The sequence below is a fragment of the Desmodus rotundus genome, chromosome 2 (assembly GCF_022682495.2).
Source record: "Desmodus rotundus isolate HL8 chromosome 2, HLdesRot8A.1, whole genome shotgun sequence".
Taxonomy (NCBI): Eukaryota; Metazoa; Chordata; class Mammalia; order Chiroptera; family Phyllostomidae; genus Desmodus; species Desmodus rotundus.
In genome coordinates, this window is record NC_071388.1 from 36,360,841 (window position 1) to 36,383,839 (window position 22,999).

The 22,999-nt window shown below is 35.5% G+C and overlaps 1 protein-coding gene across 9 annotated transcripts in view; it reads left to right on the top strand.

Annotated features, from left to right (window-relative positions):
• Positions 1 to 22,999, top strand: part of NAALADL2 (N-acetylated alpha-linked acidic dipeptidase like 2) — a 1,136,857-nt gene that overhangs the window by 967,681 nt on the left and 146,177 nt on the right. For all 9 annotated transcript variants that reach the window (XM_053918088.1, XM_053918087.1, XM_053918089.1 and 6 more), the window contains one exon: positions 14,789 to 14,884. In XM_053918088.1, coding sequence (XP_053774063.1) covers positions 14,789 to 14,884 — 96 coding nt within the window. The remainder of the gene's footprint in view (positions 1 to 14,788; positions 14,885 to 22,999) is intronic.

Genomic DNA, 22,999 nt, shown 5'->3' on the forward strand with positions numbered 1-22,999 from the left:
GAGATGGGTTTCTTGTAGGCAGCATATGTGTGGGTCATGTTTTCTTATCCATTCAGCTGTTCTATGTCTTTTGATTGGAGCATTTAATCCATTTACGTTTAAGGTTATTATCGATAGGTAGTTATTCATTGCCATTATTTCCTACCTGTGTTCCTCTGTCTTTCTCTTTTCCTTCCTTTCCTTAAAGCAGTCCCTTTAGCATCTCTTGCAGAGCTGGTTTGGTGGAGCTGTATTCTTTTAGACTTCTTTTGTCTGGGAAACTCTTTATTTGGTCTTCTATCTTGATTGAGAGCCTTGCTGGGTAAAGTAGTCTTGGTTGCAGGCCTCTGGTTCTCAGTACTTGGAATATTTTTTGCCATTCTCTTCTGGCTTGGAGCGTTTCCATTGAGAAGTCAGTTGCTAACCTTATTGGGGCTCCCTTGTATGTTACTTCCTTTTTCTCCCTTGCTGCCTTTAAGATCCTCTCTTTGTCTTGGAAATTTGCCATTTTAATTATGATGTGTCTTGCAGTGGGTCTCTTTGGGTTCCTCTTGTTTGGGACTCTCTGTGATTCCTGGATTTGGGTGACTTTTTCTCTTCTCAGATTAGGGAAATTTTCCATCATTACTTTTTCAAACAGGTTTTCTATCCCTTGCTCTTCTTCTTCTCCTTCTGGTATTCCTATTATACGGATATTGTTACGTTTCATGTTGTCCTGCATTTCCCTTATTGCCTCTTCATTCTTTCTGAGCCTCTTTTCCTTTTCTTGCTCCTTCTGGGTGTTTTTTTCTACTTTGTCCTCCAGCTCGCTGATCCGATCCTCTGCTTCGTCAAGTCTGCTTTTAATTCCTTCTACTGTGTTCTTCAGTTCAGAAATTGTATTCTTCATTTCCTCTTGGCTCTTGTTGATATTTTCTATTTCCTTTTTCATGTTGATATAGTTTGCAGTGAGTTCATTGTAGTTTCCTTGTAGTTTCTGGTAGTTCTCTTTGAGCTCAGAGAGCTCAGTGAGTTTCCTGATGACCATTGCTTTGAACTCAGTATCTGATAGTTGACTTGCCTCTTTTTCGGTTAGTATTCTTTCTGAGACTTCCTCCTTTCCTTTCATTTGGGAATTGTTTCTTTGTCTTCCCATTGTTTGTGAGGCTCTTCTTGTTGGCCTCTGCGTCTTAAATTGCTTTGTTCTGACTCCCTGGATTTATGATATGAACTTCTATGGTAGAATGCCAATGGGATTCGGTGGTGCTGTCTCCTTACTCTCCTGTGCTCACTGGTCTTGAGCTGACGTTTATGTGTTTAACACGGTCTAACTCTAGTCTTTTCAGCACTCCAGGTTTTGTTGTCTCACCTGTGGGAAAAAGAGAAAGGGGGGGCGAAAGAAAAGAAAAAAAAAACAAAACACACACACACACACACACACAAAACAAACCAAAAGAAAGATGGGAAGGAGGGAAAAAGGAAATAGGAAAGGAGGAAAGGAAGGAAGGAGGGAAGAAGGAATAAAGAAAGATCGGAGGCAAGATAAGAAGGAATTTTAGCAAAAATTAAAACATAGAAATAGATAAAAGAAGGCAGGAAGAAGACATAAAAATGGTAAAGGATGGGAGGAAGAAGGAATGAAAAAAAAGAAGAAAAGAGAGAGGAAGAAGGAATTCAGGGGGAAAGGAAAAAAAAGAAAAAGGATAAAAAAAAAAAAAAAATCTTCTGTTGGCTTTAAACCGGTCAGGTTATTTCTGCTGGTGTCCTGTCTGTGAAACGGGAGGGGGTGGTTGGAAGGATTGGTTTCACTTTTCTCTCTTCCTGGGTCACACTCTTCGCTGTTTTGTAGGTGTGGTCCCTGGCAGTCAATCAGTCCGTTGATCAGCCAATCCAGCCGCTTTGGCTTGTGACGCGTGCGTGCGCAGCAGGGGAATCCAGCCGCTTTGGGTCTGTGACGTTATTTTGTGCCCTGAGCGCCCTGAGCGCGCAGCCGGCGGACCAATCGAGCCGCCCGGGCTTGGAACGCTGGCGCGCAGGTGGCGGATTCAGCCGCCTTGGGGTTAGGACACTCGCCAGCAGCTTTGTATTTGGAAAACAGGCACCCAGCCGGCCCTGTGCTTGGTGAGCGCGCGCAGCCCGCTGAGCCACAGGCTCTGTGCTTGGGGGCCCAATCCAGCCGCCCTGGGCTTGAGTCTCTCGGGCGGGCGGGGCCGCCCTGGGACTGAATCACGCGGCACTCGGTTCCGAGGTTTTGGGCCTGTGGGTGGAGCAGCTAGTCTCTGCTCCAAATTATCTCGGAGGTTTCAGGTGTGGGCGCCCCTCCGGGGTTTCAAGTGTGGGTCCCGTTTGCTAATCTGCTCGCGCGCTCGACCGGACCTCAGGTGAGCGTAGCTGTCCAGGGGTGGAGGGGGAGGGGCGCCAGGGGTCTCGGCTACTACCGAGAGTTCTCTAATTAGCCCCTGAGTGTCTCTATTTTCTTTTTCTTTTTGAGAAATTCCTCCTTTTCAAGCCCCCCTGGTCTAATCAAGCACCTGGCTGCTCACAGCGCAGCCTGGCCCTCTCCCAAGACTCCTGCCGCAGCCCCTGCGCCAGGGCTGGCGCTTCTGCCGCCCTTGTACCGCGCGGTCCTGGGTCCCGTGGACCTTATTGTCCTTGAGCACTCTTCTTACCGTCAGATCTTTCAGTGTCCTCTATCTTTGGTCTCTGATCTTCGTATATGCTGGAATACTGTTGGCTGTTCGCTCTGCTCCTCAGATCAGCTAGGTATTTCCCTGGCGTTGAGGGGAAGTGGACTCCGCTCCCACCTATGTTGCCGCCATCTTCCACCTCAACCTTTTTTTTTTTAACTCTCTAAAACTGGTGATATATAGTGAAAGAGCCTAAAGGATTTAATCAGTACTTCTCAGAATTTAAAGTTCTTTTGAGGACAAATGAAATAATCATAAAATTAAAATGCTGAGACTTACATAGAGTGCCAACTTAAAAATTTACCCTTTCAGGCAAAACAAATAAAAAACAAAAACTGCTATCTACTGTCTTTCAACTCATTTTATAAAAGAAGACATGTTTTAATATTAAAAGAGAGGGAAAGAACACAATTTTTAAAAATACAGCTTTCATTAAAATGTAGTAATTTTATAAAAAATTAACTTTCTACAATACCACTGGCCTCATTTTGTTATGGGCTAGACTTCCAGCACCACTGGGGACCAGCTAGTAATGGACCAGAGGTTAAATGGGATTGAGCCAAAGGCTGGTTAAAACCCTGCCAATGAGTAAATGGATTTCCTTAGACAGATCTCTTTATCCTTCTAAGCCTCACTTTCCATCACAAATTGGGGACAATAATACCTTCCTGACAGAGTTGCTATGTAGATTAATGGTTTTATACATTATTCTAAGAGTTTTACACACATTAATTGATTAAATTCTTAAATTATGAGAAGTAAAATTATTTCACACATTTTTCAGATGAGAAAGCTGAGGCACAGGAATTAAGGTAACTTGCCAGATATCAACTATTCAATAAATATTGTTAAAAACTCAGTAATATTTATTAATATTATGCATTTCTTATATGTAAATATTATAAAGAATATTTGATCATTTGTCATAAATATATATTTCATATTTATTGCATAGTGTATATTTCTATATAATATAAATATGTATATTTTAATATGAAAATTTTATGTATTCAAAATATATAAATATTCAATAGCTATTTTAAAAATAATTATTGTATTTATTTATATGTATACATTATCATATTTATTTGTTAATTAAATAACATTGTTTTTTATTATTACTATTGTTATTAAAGCACCTAATATGGACATGTTTTATTATCTATATTCATTTATATTATCCTGAATGCAAACATGAGCTTTCTTGAGCAGAGAACAGAGTCATTATATACATCAATAACTTCATTGGTTTCCTACATCTCATTTTCTTCTCTCTCTGGGACAAAGCTATAGGAGCCAGGTAAATAGGCTTCTATGTTGAAACAAAGTACACAAACCCTGGAAACACGAATCTGAGAGTTTACATGCACAGCGACCCCCTCCTCTCCTAAGAGAGGAAGAGAAACTTTCCCAAAGGCAAGCTCATTCTTCTTGGAAAAGAGGGGCAGGTCTAGGATTCTTACCCTTTGGAATATAAAGTTATATACAGGGTCTGACACAAATAACACCCCTTTTTTATTACAAAAATTTTTATTAAAAAATCATAAACATGTAATTTTGTAACACACCAATATCACACTCAAGCACACCATATGACAATTTAGGTGAAATGTCCAAATTAAAATTATAAATTAGTACACCCATATTGTTACCCTACCATCCACACTCAAGCAGGCGTTACTTCTGCCAGACCCTCTACATTGTGTAGTGTTCTTAATGTAATGTAGTTGAATGTTTCCAGGTTTCTGGGTTTTATGCCCCTTTTTAGTAAAAACAAATGCCCAGGGAGGTAAATCTCTTCAGATTTCCATAACCGTGCGGAAACACACACGTATTCGCTTCCTGACGGCACAGCATAGTAGGCAGTCAATAAATGATGGCCACACAAATAATTATTATTGATCCACAGTTCTCTAGATAGACTGTTTTAGTTTTTAGTATTCTTCCTGCAGGCCAGAGCTTTTTGGTTTTATTTTAATTTGCAGTTTCAGGAGAATTAAAGGATGAGGAGATTATGTGTAATGCATTCATTTGATAAATCCTTTATATTTTTCTGATATTGTTTAGTAACTAACACCTGTTGAATTGATAAAATGTTGTTCTTTGAGATTACTCATATCCTTTACCTCCCTTCCCTGTGGATACCAAGAAGTACTTCATTGAGTTTATTAGTAAAAACCATTTATATATAACACTCATTTAGCTTAGCCTTGCAACATGTAGATATCAGAAAGAGAGCTAAAAGAATTATCTGTGGCTCTGTTCATTCAACAACTACCACAAACAGCTCATTAATCAGTGATTTATGTGTAGAACTTTATTATGGATTTTAAACCTTAAAACAATCTTTATTGTGCAGTTTAGTGTCACAAGCTTCGACACTTCTTATTTTTGTCTTGCTATTTGTCTAGTGCCCTCTGTATTGCCTAGGTCTGACTGAAAATTTGGACGTTGGAGATGCAGGGTTGCCTATTGTAAGTAGCAGCAGGTTGGAGATAAGATCTGAATCCTAATTCAGACTACACTACTTTCTAGTGGAATCTAGTCAGACAATGTCTCTGAGTATTAATGTGTTCATTCGTAAATGGAGGAGAGTAATATTACCACTTTACTGACTTTAAGCGGTCATGGTTATCATATAATACTCTATATAAAACAACACAGAAAACAGTAAAACTTTGAATAAATTTGTAACAGACCTTCCCAAAACTCACACTAAAAGAAGAACAAGAAGAATCTATTTAATAAAGCCCCTTATCTATGAATGTTTTTAAAATATTATTTATACACAATAAAATGCACAAATCTTGTTAGATAAGTTTGAAAATCGTATATCTATGTAAACACCTTCCAAAACTAGAAAATACTTTTTTATTTTGCACCCAATCCACAACTACTTAAGTAGAACAGCTTTTATTTCTATCTCATGTAAAGATTATTTTATAAATATAAAATTTCTTAATTTTACAGTTATTCTTGAAAGGAAGAGAAACAAGAATAAAGTATGAATTTTAATTAAATCTTGATGTCCGTTGTTAGAAACAACCTTCTCAGCCTTGAGTATAGAAAACCCAGTGGAGACACGGTGAAGGTACTGCACTGCATGGCGGTCCCCCAAAGGCTGTGTCCCCTAGAACTTGTAAATGCGAGCTTTTATGGAAAAAGGATCTGTTCAGTGGTTTATGTGTAGAACTTTATTATGGATTTTAAACCTTACAACAATCTTTATTGTGCAGTTTAGTTTCACAAGCTTCAACACTTCTTATTTTTGTCTTGCTATTTTTATAGTTTTGAAATAAGATCATCCTGGATTACCTGGGTGGGTCCCAAATCCAATAAGTATATCAATATAGAAGAGGAGAAGCCACACAGAGACAAGAGTACATAAAGACACGGGCAGATATGAGCTATGATAGGCACAATTAAAGAATGGCTAGAGCCACCAGAAGCTGGAAAAAGCTAGAACTGAGTCTCCTCTAAAATCACAGAAAGTGGTCATAGAGATGCAGCGCCATTGGCAAAAACTATGGGCAGTAGAGGGTCTGCAGGTAATCAGCAGTTGGTTTCAGAAAAGGTTGCCAATTTCTAAGGTATCTTTCTATGGTATAAGCTGATACATTTGGGGGGGAAAGCTTGTACTACAGGGTATCACAGCTTCAGACAATTCTATTTAGGAGTGACTAAAAATATAACCATGAATATTAATATTTTGTCTTTCCTTCGTGATGTGACACCATGCTGTATTGCTCTCTTGCACAGCGTTAACTGTATCAGAAAGTTGGTTATTTCTTCCTCTTCGTTTGCTGGGAAGAAAACCTGAAGATTTCTCAAAGTGTAAAAGATATGATATGAATCTAGATGAGTTATCTCTTTATAACTCATTTATGGTGTGAATAACAATTCTTTATAGAGTTACTGTGATGAGATCTTAGAAGTTGTGGGCTGACAATTGGGACTTCGGATCCAGTCATTTGCTAAGTTAACCTGCTAATACAACCGGTCTTTGTGAGGTCCCTCTTCTTCATGTGCCTCTTCTTCATGCCGGCGTGGTCAGATGTTATTACTCTTCCATTCATAATGGCAGCCCAGATGTGGAGGCATTAATAAACATTGCTCATTTGTTTTACTGTATGGAATAATTAATGGTTATTAAGAAAGCTTGATAATTTATCATTTTTATTGTCTGTTTCTTTGTTGCTATAACTTACCTTTCCTTGCTTCTTTATCTGTCTGGAAAGTGTGATGTAAAACAAAAAAATCAAAGTGTAGTGTTCAGTGACTGGGTCGGAAAGGTGAAGGGATTAAAAAAAAACTCATAAAACCATTGTTAGGCAAACTTTTTTCTAAGTGCTAGAAAATAGAGAAAAGTAGTTAAGAGGCAGCATCTGTGAACCTCATGTGATTGTAAAAGTTGGAAGAAGCTTTAAAAGCACCTAATTCAGTTCCCTTACTTCAGGTATGACAACTTTGCCCAGCAGGCTCACCCCAAGAAAAAGACAAGATAAGGAGCCCACTGGGGTCCAAAGGACACAATGATGATGCTCTGATCCAACCACAGCCACAGGGTCCTGTAACAACCACTGCTGGACAGACTGAGTTATGATATGGAGTTGGTAGGTTGAGCCACTGCTCAAATCCCAAAAGGCAGGGTGAAAGTAGAGGCATCGGCTGGCCAGGAAATTTTTGCAAATGAGCATCATAAGAAAGATTTTTGTCAAGGTAAAAGTAAGCATATGGTAAGCAAAAATGCTTCAATGCATTTTTTTAAAATCTGCAGGATTTATGTGTTGTGTTGGTAATGTTAATATATTACCGAAAGCTTCTGGTGAGCACATTAATGTAAAACTAAGTACCATAACTAAATAAATAAATAAAAAATATGAGGTCCAAAGGAGAGAAAAAGAAAACATAAACACAAACTTCTTAACAAATGATGTGTGCTCTGTATTAATAGGTAAGACAGGCATACTTTCAATGATTAAGAAATAGAAGGAGAGATATGTAAAGGAGATTAGCTTGAATGAAGTCTAAAATATGAAGACCATATCGTATGAAAGTATTTTGTTGGCATGGAGAACTTCAAAACCAAAAGTGCATCATAATTATTAGAATGATTCAAATTTTTAATGCTTGTATTGCAATTACTATCTCCATCTTAAAAGTATTTTACAAGAAAAGACAAAACTTTTAAGAAATGTATACACACAGCTTTAGTATTGACTCTCCAATAACCATCCTGTGACACTGTAAAAATTATTTAACCATTTGAATTTTTCATGTTTTATTTTGTATATTTTGGTTGAATTAGATTTCTAATGTCTTATCCAGGTCTAAATTTAGGATACTAGATCAACATGAATAGAATTATAAATGTGTTTTGAATATTTTTAAGAAAGGCTATGCTATTGATATTCCTATCACTTGAAAAAATAATTGAAATGAAAAAATGAGTGAATTCGGAAAATAATGTCCTAATATTTTTCCACATTTGAACCTTGGATTGTTATACTTCTATTCAAACTCCACATTATCTCAGGTCCTTTTTTACTTGAATAGAGATGAGAATGTTATGTTTCAAAAATTATGGCTGTAATTACTTTTATTCCTTAGGCCAACACATTATGAATGTCAGTGCCATTCAAAGCCTGCTAGTGTTTTGATTTCATATATTAAATTTAAGTATTGATGTGTATATTCTTTGCTTGCAGAAAGGAGGATATTGCAATGAGGGAAGTGCGCATGGGGTTTTTTAGATTTAATTTTATTTAGTCTAAGCAGGGACTCTTTGATTATATCCTTTAAACTGTACATAGTGTTTTTGCTACTTATGAGAGTAGACTGCATAAGGGAATTGCAGGAAACTGGAAGAAGAGGTGGGAAAAATCATCTTTTCTTTCTTAAATTCAAAAGCTATAAGAACTTGGGCCTTAAGGAGGAGGGATGGCATAAGACTGAAAGTGTGGGCTGTGGCATCAAATAAACCTGGGTTTGAACCCAGACTCTACCACTTACTTATGGAATCTTTTTGAGCTAGTGTCTGAAACTCATTGTTTCTCCATTTCCCTGTCTGTAGAGAAGGCAATAATAGTTCCTACCATAAAAGTATGTGGATTAAATTAGGTGATATAGGTAGAGCACTTAGCTCAGTGCTGGTACATGGAAAGCAGTATTATAATTCTATTTATTTCAGGTTATGCTCATTGAGTGCCAACTATAAAGGTATATGCAGAATGCTTTTCATTATTTCAATACCCATTAAGCCTGCATGAACTAAATATTTTAAATGATTCTTTCTGGAAAAAATGCAAGTTCCAGTGGATACTTTTCATTCTGTGGCCTTTCTTTACTTCCTCTGAAGTATTGATTACTCATTCCCAGACATTCTCTACCTTTTTGACGCTCATGAAACCGCACTCTCTTTACTTTTCTCTGGTAATCCCATCTAGAATGTTTTTGTGGGTTTCATTTTTATTCTTCACCCTTAAATATCAGTGCCATTCAGAGATCTCGTTGTCACTCAGACATCTGTGCTGCACAAAAAATAATTCTCAGTCTATGTGTGGTTAGTCCACTTTACGTTTTCCCTACCATGTGCATCTTCCTCAAATTATTGGGACATCTCTAGACCAGAATCTGGTGTCCAGCTATATTGGTCTTGAGCGATATAGTAAGTCACCTTCTGGGAAAACTTCATGCAGATGTTCCTAAAACACCTCACCTCAAATGTCTAAAATTTAGTGTCTTTTCTTTCCTAAACCTTTATGTGTTTCTATATTTTTTAAATTAATGAAATGTATATCCACTTAGTTTATCAAACCTAGAAATACTTTCAATCTTGACTACTTTTTAAGAATTTCACATCCGGCCCTGGCTGGTGTGGCTCAGTGGATTGAGCACTGGTCTGTGAACTTAAAGATCACTGGTTCTATTCCCAGTCAGTGCACATGTTTGGGCTGTGGGCCAGATTCCCAGTTGGGGACGTGCAAGAGGCAACGAATCAGTGTTTCTCTCACACATCAATGTTTCTCTCCTTCTCCTTTTTCCTCTCTCTCTAAAAACAAATAAAAATAAAATATTAAAAAAACAGACTTTCATCCAATTCATCACCAAGTAGTCAATACTAGTAATGTTATCTCTTAAACATTTATCAAACTCATCTCCTTCTATCTGTTTCTGCTACTATGGTATCGGTTTAATCTCACTCTTTCTCCCTGTAACACTGCAATAGACTTCTGTCTGTATTTCCTGTTTTCCATCATGTCTTTTTAAAAATTTATCCTTACAAATGTGTCAGTGTGTGCTCTTCCCAGTATACACTTGAACATATCACTTGCTCTGTTCAACACCCCCCAAAGACTTCCTGTCACTTACAGCAATGGTTTTTAAACTTCGTTTTCACAGTTGCAGATTTTAAAAGAGAAATGTCATATAGAGTTCAACATACAAACACATATTTTTAGCAATTTAAATTTTAAAACTATAATTCGTGTTTTATAGAAAAGCAATTCCTGACAAGTGCAATAAAAATCAAACACCATCCAGTATTATTGTAGTCCTTTCCTCCTTACTGAGCACTTTTATATGTTTTGTTTCTTTGCTTGACCCTGACATGACCTCTCTGAAATGAAAAGGACACACACACTCACATTTCAATTTTATGGATGATAATACAATACTGAGAGATTAATAACTTAGGGTTGTCTGATATTAGACTTTTATTTTTTTTAAAGTTCAGTACCACTGAGGGTTTTTTTAAATTAATTATTTATTTATTTTTAGAGCGAGGAGAAGGGAGGGAGAAAGAGGGGGAGAGAAACATCAATGTGTGGTTGCCTCTCATGCGCCCCCACAGGGGACCTGGACCACAACCTAGGAATGTGCCCTGACTGGGAAGAGAACCAGTGACCCTTTGGTTCACAGGCTGGTGCTCAATCCACTGAGCCATACCAGCCAGGGCATATTAGACTATTTTAATAAGAAAAAGATACCAAGTCTTAAAAAGTTCATAGTATAGTAAGAAAAACAAATATCACAAAAATGTAACAAATGATGACTAAAAGTAAATATAAAGTGATAAAGAAACTCTGCCACAAGAACACTGAACTCTAATAACTTGGTGAGAATCAAGGAAAGCAATTATAGAAATAAGCCTGGTAAACAGGTAGGAGAAAAATCTAGACAGAAGAAATGGCAAAAATAAGGGGACGGAGTCAGTAAAAGTAAGGGTGCATTCAAGGTTGGCGAGTAGCCTGCTGTGACATAAGTAAACACTATATGGGAATTGTTTAAATTGCTTTATGGGAATGAAAGAACCGTTTACAGGTGAAAGACAAAATATGGATTGGGGCTTATTTGAGAAACTCATACTGAGGACTTTGGACTTGTCTATAGACAATAGGGAACGTAGTTTGTGTAAAAGTAATAAGTGGATGATGGCAGTGGATAAAAAGTTGCAGGAAATTGTGTAAATACATGGACTAAATGGAAATTGGCTAGGACAGTTCCTTGCCACACAGGGTGAGAGAAATTGGAGTCAAGAATGCCATAACACATGTGGGCAAAATATAGGTATTATGCTATCATCCAAGTTAAATGAATGTGTCAGTGGGGGAATGTATGATTAACACATGGAATGTAAGCTTTGTATGCTTGAAGGATCTGTAGACAAACAGAAATAATAAATTAAAAGCAGGGATCAGCCTAGAAATAAAGACTTGGGAACAATCAAACCTGAAGTTGTCAGTTAAAGCCAAAGAAGTGTATAAAAACACATGGCGAACCTGTGAAGTCTAAGGGTAGACTACCTCAAAACAATAATAAGCTTCAAAAAGGAAAAGAAATTCATTTACAAGTGGAAAATAACACACAAATGGAGAACCAGGTGAATCAAATAATAGACTTTAGGTAAAGGAGTTGGAAGAAGAAGGGTGTGCTAAATATTGTTACATGTTATAGAAAAGAAATATAAATTAGGGACTAGAGAGACAAGTTAATACACTAGATCCTGAAAAGCTTTTCTTATCAATATTTCTATTTTTATAATATTCTTACTGTTATCTCCAACTGACAGGCATACCATAGTAAGTTTTCAATATATTAAATTATTCAAAAATGCTTGGTTTCAATCTATCAATGAATTGTTCTAAACAAAAGCACTTTTACTTCCTTCTTTACATCTCCAGATGGGAGATATTATTAAGCAGCTTTCAATCATAGTTAATGTAATAGTAGCAGAAACATTTTTAAAAGCATACATACTTATTGTTAATCTTTTAATTATTTTAAAATCAAACATATATACTTATTTGTGAACAATTATTTATATATTTCAGTGCATATGAGACAGTAATGTTTGAACTATTATGTGTCCAAATCCCATTAGATTAAACTCCATAAGAATAAGGACAGTGTTGCATTTAATGCGTCACCTAGCATGTGGTAAGAGTAAAACGAGTATTTTTTAAATGGTTAAGGAAAGCAAGGCACTGAAAACAAAGAATGGTATGGCAAGAGATAGCTGAATGAATAAGGGAAATATGGGGGTCGTATTGCAGAATAAGGCACATATGGATGATTTAATATTGTTCTGCTCAATAATTGAGAGTTCAATAAAAACCTCATTAATTATAACTTCTACTTCATATTTTTATGGGATTATTTAATTTGACACTGGCTGATATTTTTTCTTTGCACTACTTGGGAAGTTTTGTTTTGGTAAGTAAACTAATAAAATGACATTATTTCAAGAAGTGTATTTAAAACTAATTATGAAGCCAACTGTTTAAGAACTTCAACCTTAATTATTAAATAGAAATGAACACCACAAATTATCCATTCATACTTTCCCTGGGATCAGTTCAAAGATATCTCTATTTGGTAACATAAACATATCTAAATGCAAACGTGCACTGTTTTTCATAGGATTATAGATAAAGTTTTCGGATTTCCTTTAGTTCAGACTCCTATCTCCCCTAATCACCACCCTATCACTACTATCCTCACTGTCGTCACTATGATATTTATTGTTTTTTTAGAAACATCATCGATGCCATTAACATAGCGTCTCCTTTGTGGCAGGCATCAGAGAGTTCACATCTTCGTGAATATACGTAATTAAGATTCCTTAAATTCAGTAACTAACCCTTTAGAGATTAAGGTGACAATTATTAAGCGGGAAAACAAAAATTTAACCTATTTTTATGTTGATTGCCAAAAATACTTGACAAAACCCTGTTGCTAAACAAAATCAAATTTATTACACCTGTGACAATAAGAAAAATTACCACCTGTACTGAGTTCTTTAGTTTACTAGGGTTGCCATAAAAAAACATCACAGATTGAGTTACTCTTGCAACAGAAATGTATTGTTTTAACTCTTCAAAATTATCAGGATTAGTTCCTTTTGAGGGTTATGGCAGGGAATCTGATCCAAGCTTTGTGCCTGGCTTTTATGGTAAGTCTTAAAAAGTGAAGAACTAGTTGGAACTGGAACTAGTTGAAAAATTAGTTTTGGTTGCCAGGCAAAATTAGGAGAGAAAACATAAAACAAGTTTTTATAAATAAGCTGTTGTTTGACAGGTAAGCCTTTTGGCTGATTTATGGTCTTATCACCCAAAGTGCATACATGCTGGAGCAAACAGCTGTATTACTTTGCTTGATTTCACTGTTGCTCAAAATAAGGGGTGAAAAGTATGCCTGATCACAGGATTGTTTTCTATATAGGGAATTCCAGTTCCTTTGGCTTCAGTTCTCCTCTGTATGACTTCAGAGCTTATACACTACGTCATCCTAATTTTCTTTTCCACAGTTGGTCCACCCCACAGTAGCCTCTTCCGGTGTTGCATTGTTCTAATAAACAGCTGTAACAGAAGTCAGCTTAATTTGGCACACTGTTGCGGTCATTGTTGGTGCAGACTGGACTGAACGTTGTTTCTCCTTGTCAGCCCTCAGAAAGGTCATCTATCTGTCTGTCTGTCTCTCTCTCTCTCTATCTATCATCTATCTATCATTTTTCTATTTTATAAAGAAATTACCCTAGTTACTTCAGGTTCTCAAATAAAAGCTATATTTGTGGTAAATAATTATTTCATAGAATGCTAGTAATGTTGGTAACTATAAGAGCATTGTTTTAGATAGTGTCTTAATCTGTTTAACCTGCTCTAACAAAACATTACAGACTGAGTGGCTTGTTAACAACATAAATGGATTTCTCACAGTTCTAGAGACTGGAAGTTTAAGGTCATGGTGCCAGCATGGTCAGGTGAGGGCCCCATTCCAGGTTGCAGATTTCTTGTTGTATCTTTACCAGAAGGAAGCAGCTAGGGAGCTCTGTAGGGCCTCTTTCGGAAGGGCACTGACCCCAGGAATGAGGTCGGAATCCCCACGTCCTAATTACCCCCCCAAAGCATCTATTTTCTAATGCCATTACTTTGGAAGTTAGGGTTGCAATATATGAATCTGGGAGGTAACATTCATACCATGACAGGTAGTAATGTTATCACTGTCCCGCATCTCCTTTTATCCTGATATTTTTCTACCCCTGCAAGTACAAAACGACTAATTACTGTTTCTCTGATTCACTTCAACCTTCTAACACTAAGGTTCTGATATAACATGTTACCACTTTATTGATACCATTTAAAGCCATGAGACTGTTCTACCCAAAATATATCTTATCGTTCTTTTAAAGTGAGTTTTGCAATGTTTAAATACATGTACGCTTTTGCCTAGAAAATTTTTGTTGATAATCATGTCAATTAAAAACATTGCATATACCAGACTTAAACCAGAACTTAATATATTAAATAGAAAAGTGGTTTCAGATGTGGGTTTTATAGTCAAGTATCTTATTCTACATATAACTCTGCACTTTAAAAAAGGAAAAGAACTGCACAGAATTATATCTTCTGAGTAAAAAATATTCTTTTATAGACACAAATAATGTCAAAAGTTAGAGATTTCTACTCATTTTAATTTAAGAATATTATGTGATTGGTTATTTTGATTAATAGAATGAAGGACAACAATCAACAGAAACCTTAAAGCAATTAGGAGTCCTTTTGAATCTTTAAAGAAAATCCAATAAAGCAATTGAAACACAAAATCAATGAAGAGTTTTAAATGTTTTATTCTGCTTTCCACAGGATCTAAGTTTTCTCTCCGAGGCCCTTTTTCCTAAAGCTGCAAAGAAAATTGAAGAAATGGATCCTTTTTTCAAACTTCATGAAACCATTACCAAGGTAGGCGAGGAATACATACATGAGAAGGTTGGAAAAGTTGTATTTTTTTTGTTGGTAGATGGAGAAAAAGAAAACCAATAGGGAGAAAGCTATGTATTTTTATTGGTAGTATGTACTAAAAAGGATAGTAAGTGTCTTCTATTTTATTAAGGAGTAAAGATGATAAGCAACTCAATCAAGATCATTTAGACCAATAAGTAAAGATTTGTACTTTAATACAAAATAAAAAAATCTTTAATATAATAAATCTTTAATATAATAATTAGTTTTTTTCTTAATCTGAAAAAAGTAGACGTGTGGTATATTCTCAAGCATATCCCTGAATTTTATATTAAGAAAAATACAAAGTGTGTCTTTGAGTTTCTGTATCTTCAAAGCTTTGTTTCAATATTTAAGGTAGCTGGTTGTTTGAGGTACTTCTTATTTGCAGTTAAAAAAAAGGCTCCTTTCTTTACTAATAAAGTTGGACTGTGTTTATAATAAATTTAATTACTCTAAAATGGTCATACCAATTTTTATTGTAGAATAGTTTATAGTATGGAGGAAGTTTATAATATGGAGAAAATTAAATTCTACACTGTGAGTCAAATAAATTCAATACCTGACATCATATGAATTTTTACATTTATTGACTATTTCTTTCACCATTTATTTGCTGCCTATTTGTTTAACCTGTCATAACCTGTCTTTGGGGATAAAATTTGTAGGGAATATTGGCATTTCAGAACACTTAAAATAATCCATATTCGTATACATTTAATTGAAATTTGACAACTAATTCTTAAATGTTTTAGTGAAATTTCAAAAAGCTGTTTTTTCTTTAGAAAGAGGAGATGTGATGTAATGGGTATAGTGAACTGAACTCAAAGAGCGGCAACAGAATGAGCTCAAAATACAAAGGCTGGGGTCCTAGGCTTATCTCTAATATTAAAAGCTGTATTAATTAATTTTTTTCTTAACTTTGGTAATAAGAGGTGTTTAGATCACATTTTACTTGAAATTCTCCTAAGCTCTAAATAGCTGCATCTTAATTACATTTATAACATTTTACTTTTCAATCTACTCCAGTTCCTTGACTTAGTTTTTAACATCTCCATTTCTTAATTGTTCGTTATTGTTTGGATTATAGCAAGGTAGAAGTAGTTCCAAAATATTGACATTTTAGTAACCAAAATTTTAGTTGCCTTCCTGATACATGGAAAAATGATAATTAGATAGAAAGAGAGGTAGATAGGTGAATAGGTAGACAGATTAATAAAATGAGTACATAGCTGTATATATTTAGGTGTCTGTGTCTCTCTCTCCATATATATGTATTTATTTATATATTTATATATACATATATATTTAATTCATATACATATGAATTAAATAGAAATGGTATCTTATTATATATATGTATACATAAAATTTATGTATAGTATATAAATCCATTAAATGGATGTTGGAATAACTCTGTCTATAAAAAAAATAAAACCCATGTAGGTGCAGAAGCAAGAGTTCAGAAGGGACTTCTTTTAAAGAGCACTTGTAACTTTCCAAAGTGGATTCTGTTTCCCCCGTCTCATGTTTACCTTTGGAAACCACTCATGTTGCAAAGGCCAAGGGAAAACACTGTGCTTCAGAAGTTTAATCTTATTTCACCAGTAGCAGGATGCTTAGAACCATAAAAAAAATTTAATAGATACTTCATTTTAAAGTCAAATTCTCTTTGACCAAGAACAAAATAAAAGTGTAAACATAGAGTAGTTAAATATAGCACATATCAGGAAATATGGACCATGCAATTCAGTTCTATCTTGACTACCAACCTGCTATATTATTTGTAGAAATTTATTTTGTTTTCTACATCAAAAAAGAAGTATAGTTATACCAGCATTCTCTACTAGGATTCTGTGAAGTTGAAAAGAGGATGTATAGATTTTCTCTAGAAATATAATACGTATGCAATTGAGAATAATTATTAACACATTTAAAAAGCTACTTCTATATAGATAATATATCATTTATGCATTTTGGAAATATGCATTTGAAAGCTATATAATCTCATTAACCAATGCCACTCCAATAAATTTAACAAAATAAGAAAATAGAGAAAAACATCTAAAGCTTCCAAAAGAATGCTAGTTCTAAAATCTTCAAAATAAGCCCTTACCTGACTTCTCAGAATTTTGTTTTTATTTTAAAGACAAAAAAAGAATAACAGCATAATTTAGACATGAAATCATATAACCAAGCTAATTAATTAAATGCTGAGAACACACTGATAATTTAATGTGTAAAAGTGAAGCACAAAATTTAATTTGTAGAGAGTTAAGGTCTTTAGAATATTTGTTTCAATAAGGAAAATGATGGTATTATCACAGTGTATCATGAATTTAGTGCACTCCTGTGCCACCTAAATGGAAATTCCTATTGTGGAAATCACACTGGACTTTGAACAACAAGTCCCACCTAGGTGTAAATTTTGCCACTGTTCATTATTTTAAAATGGTATGAAATATGGCAAACACTTTGTAAAATGATAAAGCACAAATATTGTTGGTATTATACCAATATGAAACCATTTTCAATAAATCAGAATTATACCAATACTAAAACATTTCAATAAACCAGATTATTGAAAATCGTTTTCTATCCTTTCAGTAGATGTTAGAATTCGATACACAACACCATAACACTATTACATACTTTATGTTATCTAATTAAATACTGTGTGTGTGTGTGTGTGTATATATATATGTATATATATATATATAAATATATACACATGTAATATAAATATTCATGCAAAGCAACCCATTATCTTTTCCATGTAATTTAGATTGTAGACCTTATGTTATAGATCACAAATGATGCACATCCCGGCCAGCAGGATCCTGTGTTGTGGCGGCAATAGACAAATACACACAGACTACAGAAATCCTGTGGAGAAAAAGGGACTGTGCCCCTGCTTTCTAAGTCAGAGAGAGGGCCCTGAGACCCTGCCTGGACACGCTTTTATTGTTTTTCTAGGCACATTACATCAAGAATGGTCCTCCTTTACTATGCACAGGTTTGTTTTGGGTGGTTACCTTTTACAGCCAACAAGGAAGAGGATGTTGCTAAATACATCAAAGGATATTTGCAAAAGTAAAGGGAAAAGTGGTCCAACTGGTTATACTCCATACTTGGGAGGTTTAGCTCAAATTTTAGGAAGTTAAACGCCCTTTGGTAAACATTTGCAGCCTCAATTCAGGGTGAGGGAGTTTTAGCAAAAGCAAGTCTCATAGCAGCCTAGGTACAATGCAGTCCTGATTTCCCACAGCAGAACCTGTCCATGGGCATGGGTCCTGCCCGCAGAACCTCGCTCCCCACTGGCTTTTCCACGTGGGGGCTGGGCCACGTTTCCCACATGTGGAGCCCTTCCCTACACATAAATATTATTTATGCTTAATTAAATTACAATTTCTGAGTATTAAAAATTAATGATTCATAGTTGGTGCCTTTCTGAATTAAGAAATCAATCATACCCATGCGTGGAATGTGAGCTGAGAGTCCTTGTCCTTGAAAGTAGTTTTCCAATGTCCTGTAGTTCTTTCAAAAAATATTTGTACAAAGTTTAAATTTATCTTGGCATTTGTCTTTTTGATATAAAGCATGGAACCAAAGAAAGTAATGAATGAGACTCAGAATTGATTCCAAAGGTCTAATTTATCATGGCTTCACTGACAGTCAGATGGTGCTGGAGGAAGTTGCCGGAGGGCGACACGTGCAGCAGCCATGTGGAAGGTGTTTACTTATCCTCCATAATTACTTTAAAAAATAGCATTTGTTTTTTAATTATCATGAAAGCCAAACTAATTCCTCTAAAGGTTAAACATGAATAAAATACCAATATAAATCTTAGATGCTTAATCCTTTAATAAGTGAGTAAAAATCACCATGGATTTACGTTTTGAAATAGGCTTATTTCTCCTTCTACACCTAGGAATTTTCTAGCTATGTTTTTAAATCTCCAGCACTTAGATCATAAATTGTTATTAGTTATCTAAGCATTCTGATAGCCCACGATAAGCCAAGGATAAAGCAAAACACTTGAAATACAAAAACAATTAATACACAGGACTAGGTCCAAGCCCGTAAACAGGTGAGCAAATCATTTCACTATAACACACTAAAAATGTGATAGTGATACAGACAAAGTGTGGGAGGGAAGAAGATGGAGCTTCTGCCTCTAACTAGGAGATTTGAAGAATTTGCCAGAAGGGTAACATTTGAAAAATTCAAGTAATTTCACCTTATTTTGATGTCAATGACTTTTCTTGGACACTTCTTTAAAGATCCAGTAGATTGTTGATGGTAGTCTGTGAGACATGATGATGTGTATTTTGGAAAACAGAAGACAGATTTAAGAGATAATTTTTAAGATTGAATGACATAATATATGGTTTACTTGGTATGAAACATAAAGCAGACTGAAGAATAAAAAAATAATTTCAATAGTTCTATCTTGAGCAGAGTTGATATTATTTAATTAACCAAATTGGGGGTGGTTTGGAGAAAGTGGTAATGAGTTTGACACTGCTCATGTTGCTCATGTGGATTTTTTCATGATACAGGACATCCAGGCAGACATGTCAAGGAGTTAGTTATGTAGATACAGGAGGCACTCAGAAAGAAGCAGGATCTAGAAATGCATTACCTGATACAGTGACCAGTAGTCACATATGGATTTCAATTAAATTTAAAAAATACAATTAAATGTTTATTTTCTCAGTCTCATTAGCCACAATTCATATGCTTAGTGATACTATGTGGCTCGTGGCTACTGCATTGGACAATAGAGATTACAGAATATTTTCATCCTCACTGATGATACAGACAATATCACCCTGGCAACACTCATGCTGAGGATGAGTGAAAGGGAGGGGACAGAAGACCCAGGTTGGAGTGGTTTATGTAATACAAAGGAAAACAGAGAACATTATACAGAATAAAGTGTCCAAAAGTATATTCACCTACCACTTCACACCCATTAGGATGGCTACCATCAAAAACCAAAACGAAACAGAAAATAACAAGAGTTGGTGAGGATATGGAGAAATTGGAACCCTTGTGCACTGTTTGGGGGAATGCAAAATGTTATGGCTACTATAGAAAACAGTAGAGAGGCTTCTCAAAAAATTGAAAACATAATTATTATATAATAAGCCACATCCACTTCTGAGTATATACTCCACAAATTCGACATTGGGGTTTCAAAGAGATATTTGTGTACACACGTGGATAGCAGTATTATTTATGACAGCTAAAGTGTGGAAGCGTCCCAAGTGTTCAAACGTGGATGAATGGATAAGGAAAAGGTGGTGTACACCTACAATGGAATATTATTTGGCCTTAAAAAGGAAGGGAATTCTGACATGTGCCACAATATGGATGCAACTTGAGGACATAACGCTAAGTGAAATACGTGAATCACAAAAAAATAAATAAGTACTGTGGGATTCCACATATATTAGATACTTAGAGTAACAAAGTCATGGAGGCAGAATGTAGGGAGGTGGTTTCCAGGGACTAGGGGAGGGAACACTGGGAGTTACTGTTTGATGGACGTAGAGATTCTGTTTTAAAACATGGAAAATTAGATGGAGATGGATGATGCTGGTGGTTACACATTATGAATGTGTTTAATACCATTGAAGTGTACACACAAAAATGGTAAATTTTATATTATGCACATTTTATCATAATAAAATATTGGAAGGAAAGAAGTATATTCACCCAATCAACTGCTCTTTCACTATAACTTTTGAACCAATTATTTTGAATTTTAAAATTATTGTTCTCTTTGTTTATGCCTCATTTTTTTACTGTTCTGTACAAACAGCTTCACATGGCTTGGTACCCATTTCTTTGTTCTGTTTTAATAGATACATCGCCTTGTGTTTATCTTATAAGTTTTTGAATTTAATATATTTTATTCTCATGTTTTGCTGGAATTTTGCCATAATAGACATTCAGTGTTGAGGGCTGGTAAGTTGTGTTTTAAACAAAACAAAACAGTATAACTATGTTTAAAAGAAAAGGACTTTTAAAATTAAAAGCAAATCTGGAAGACGTGGGTGGCAGAGGAAAGGAACTGTCATATGACTGGATAAATAGTACTTTTCTTCTGGAAACCCAAATACTCCATATGGTATTTTTAAATCTCTGAGTATAAATGGTATATCCAGTAAAACAAAAAATACCTTACACCTTAATATTTTACCAAAAAATACCTTTTACCTTAATATTTTAAGGTAAAAATACATGAGGTACCGTGGGAACCAGCAAATTACCTAATTCTGCTTGAGAGCTTCCTTAAGAAATATCACTGTATTAATTCTTTCATTATTTATTCCACCTTAATAAAATGTTTTTTATTTTAATTAGTATAAGATATAAAATATTAATACATCTTGTCAGTGTTCTGGATATGGGATATTCTGATAGGCGTGTAGTGGTATCATTGTTGTTTTAGTTTTCACTTCCCTGATGGCATATGATGTGTAGCATCTTTTCGCCCTTGCCGTCCATACGTCTTTTTGGGTGTCGTATCTTTTGCCCATTCTCTAAATTGGACTGTGTGTTTTCTCTATTGTTTTTTTTTAATCTTTTCTTTTAAAAAATATTTTATTTACTTATTTTTAGAGAGAGGGGAAGGAAAGGAGTAAGAGAGGGAGAGAAACATCACTGTGTGGTTGCCTCTAGCTCACCTCCCCCTGGGGGCTTGACCTGGCCTGCAACCCAGGCCTGTGCCCTGACTGGGAATGGAACCGGTGACCCCTTGGTTCACAGGCCAGTGCTCAATCCACTGAGCCACACCAGCCAGAGCCTCTATTGAGTTTTAAGAGTTCTTTGTGCATTTTGAATAATAGTACTTTATCAGATGTGTCTTTTTCAGACATTGTCTTTCAGTTTATGTCTTACCTTTTCATTTCCTTAACTGTTTTGTAAAAAAGAATAAATTTAAATTGTAACAAATTTCAGTTTATCAATTCTTTCTCTCATGGATTGTGCCTTTAATGTTGTAACTTAAACGTCACCAAACCCAAGGTCCTCTGGATTTCCTTACAGGTAGTTTGCTTACATTGCCCAGCTGTTCTCACCTGCTGTCTACTTCACGCATTAGGGCCCACAGCCTATTAATCACAGTAGTTTTAAATTCTCGGTCTGCTTAATTCTAACATCCCTGTCGTGTCTAGAGTGATGCTTGTTCAGTGTCTTGAATTTGTGTGTTTTGCCTTGTAATTTTTTTCTTGATAGCCTAATACAACATATGGGTAAAAGGAACTGCTGTAAATTGGCCTGTGACAATGTAGTGGTAAGGTTTGGGGGAGGGGAAGCATTTTATAGTTCTATGATTACGTCCAGTCTTGCCCCCCCACCCTCTCTCTTTCCTCTCTTAGGTGATACAGTTGGGTATTTTTTTTAATTAGATCAAGAGGGTCTGATAAACCCCCAAGTGTTTAGGCTCTGTTAAATACTTTCTCCAGACTTTGTTAAGAAGAACAGAATGCTCTGGCATATTTTACAATGTTTTTTTTTCCCCTCTCCCCTGTGCTGGGATCCCAAGGGCATTTTTCTTTGATATTCACTGTGAGGACATGGTAGACTTCCTGGAGGTAAAGCTCACAAAAGTGTGGGTTTTCTCCTATGACTGGGTGCCCTGGATTTTAACTCCCAGAGTTGTCCGCCATCAGCCTCCAGCAATTTTTCAATTGCAGGTCAGGTTTTCTTACCCTGGCACTGGTTGCTACAGAAGTTACTTTGGTAAATTGTGAAGTTCTCTTTCTGTCTCTCCAGTTTTGGTGGTAGTGGTTTGACCTGTGACCTCACTTCTCTGATGAATCTAAGAATGGTTGACTTTTAAGTTTGTGCTGCTTTTTCCTTTTTGTTAGGATAGTGGTAAATTCTAAGCTCCTCACCTGCTAAACTGGAAACCACATATCTTTAGTAATCATTTGATGCCATAATTTCTTGCAGATTGTTTTTTTCCGATGGCTATATATTTCAAAAACCATATTACATATTTTACAACTTAATCTTTCAAAAGCCAAAAAAATAAATACAAAATAAAATAAGTGATTGTTC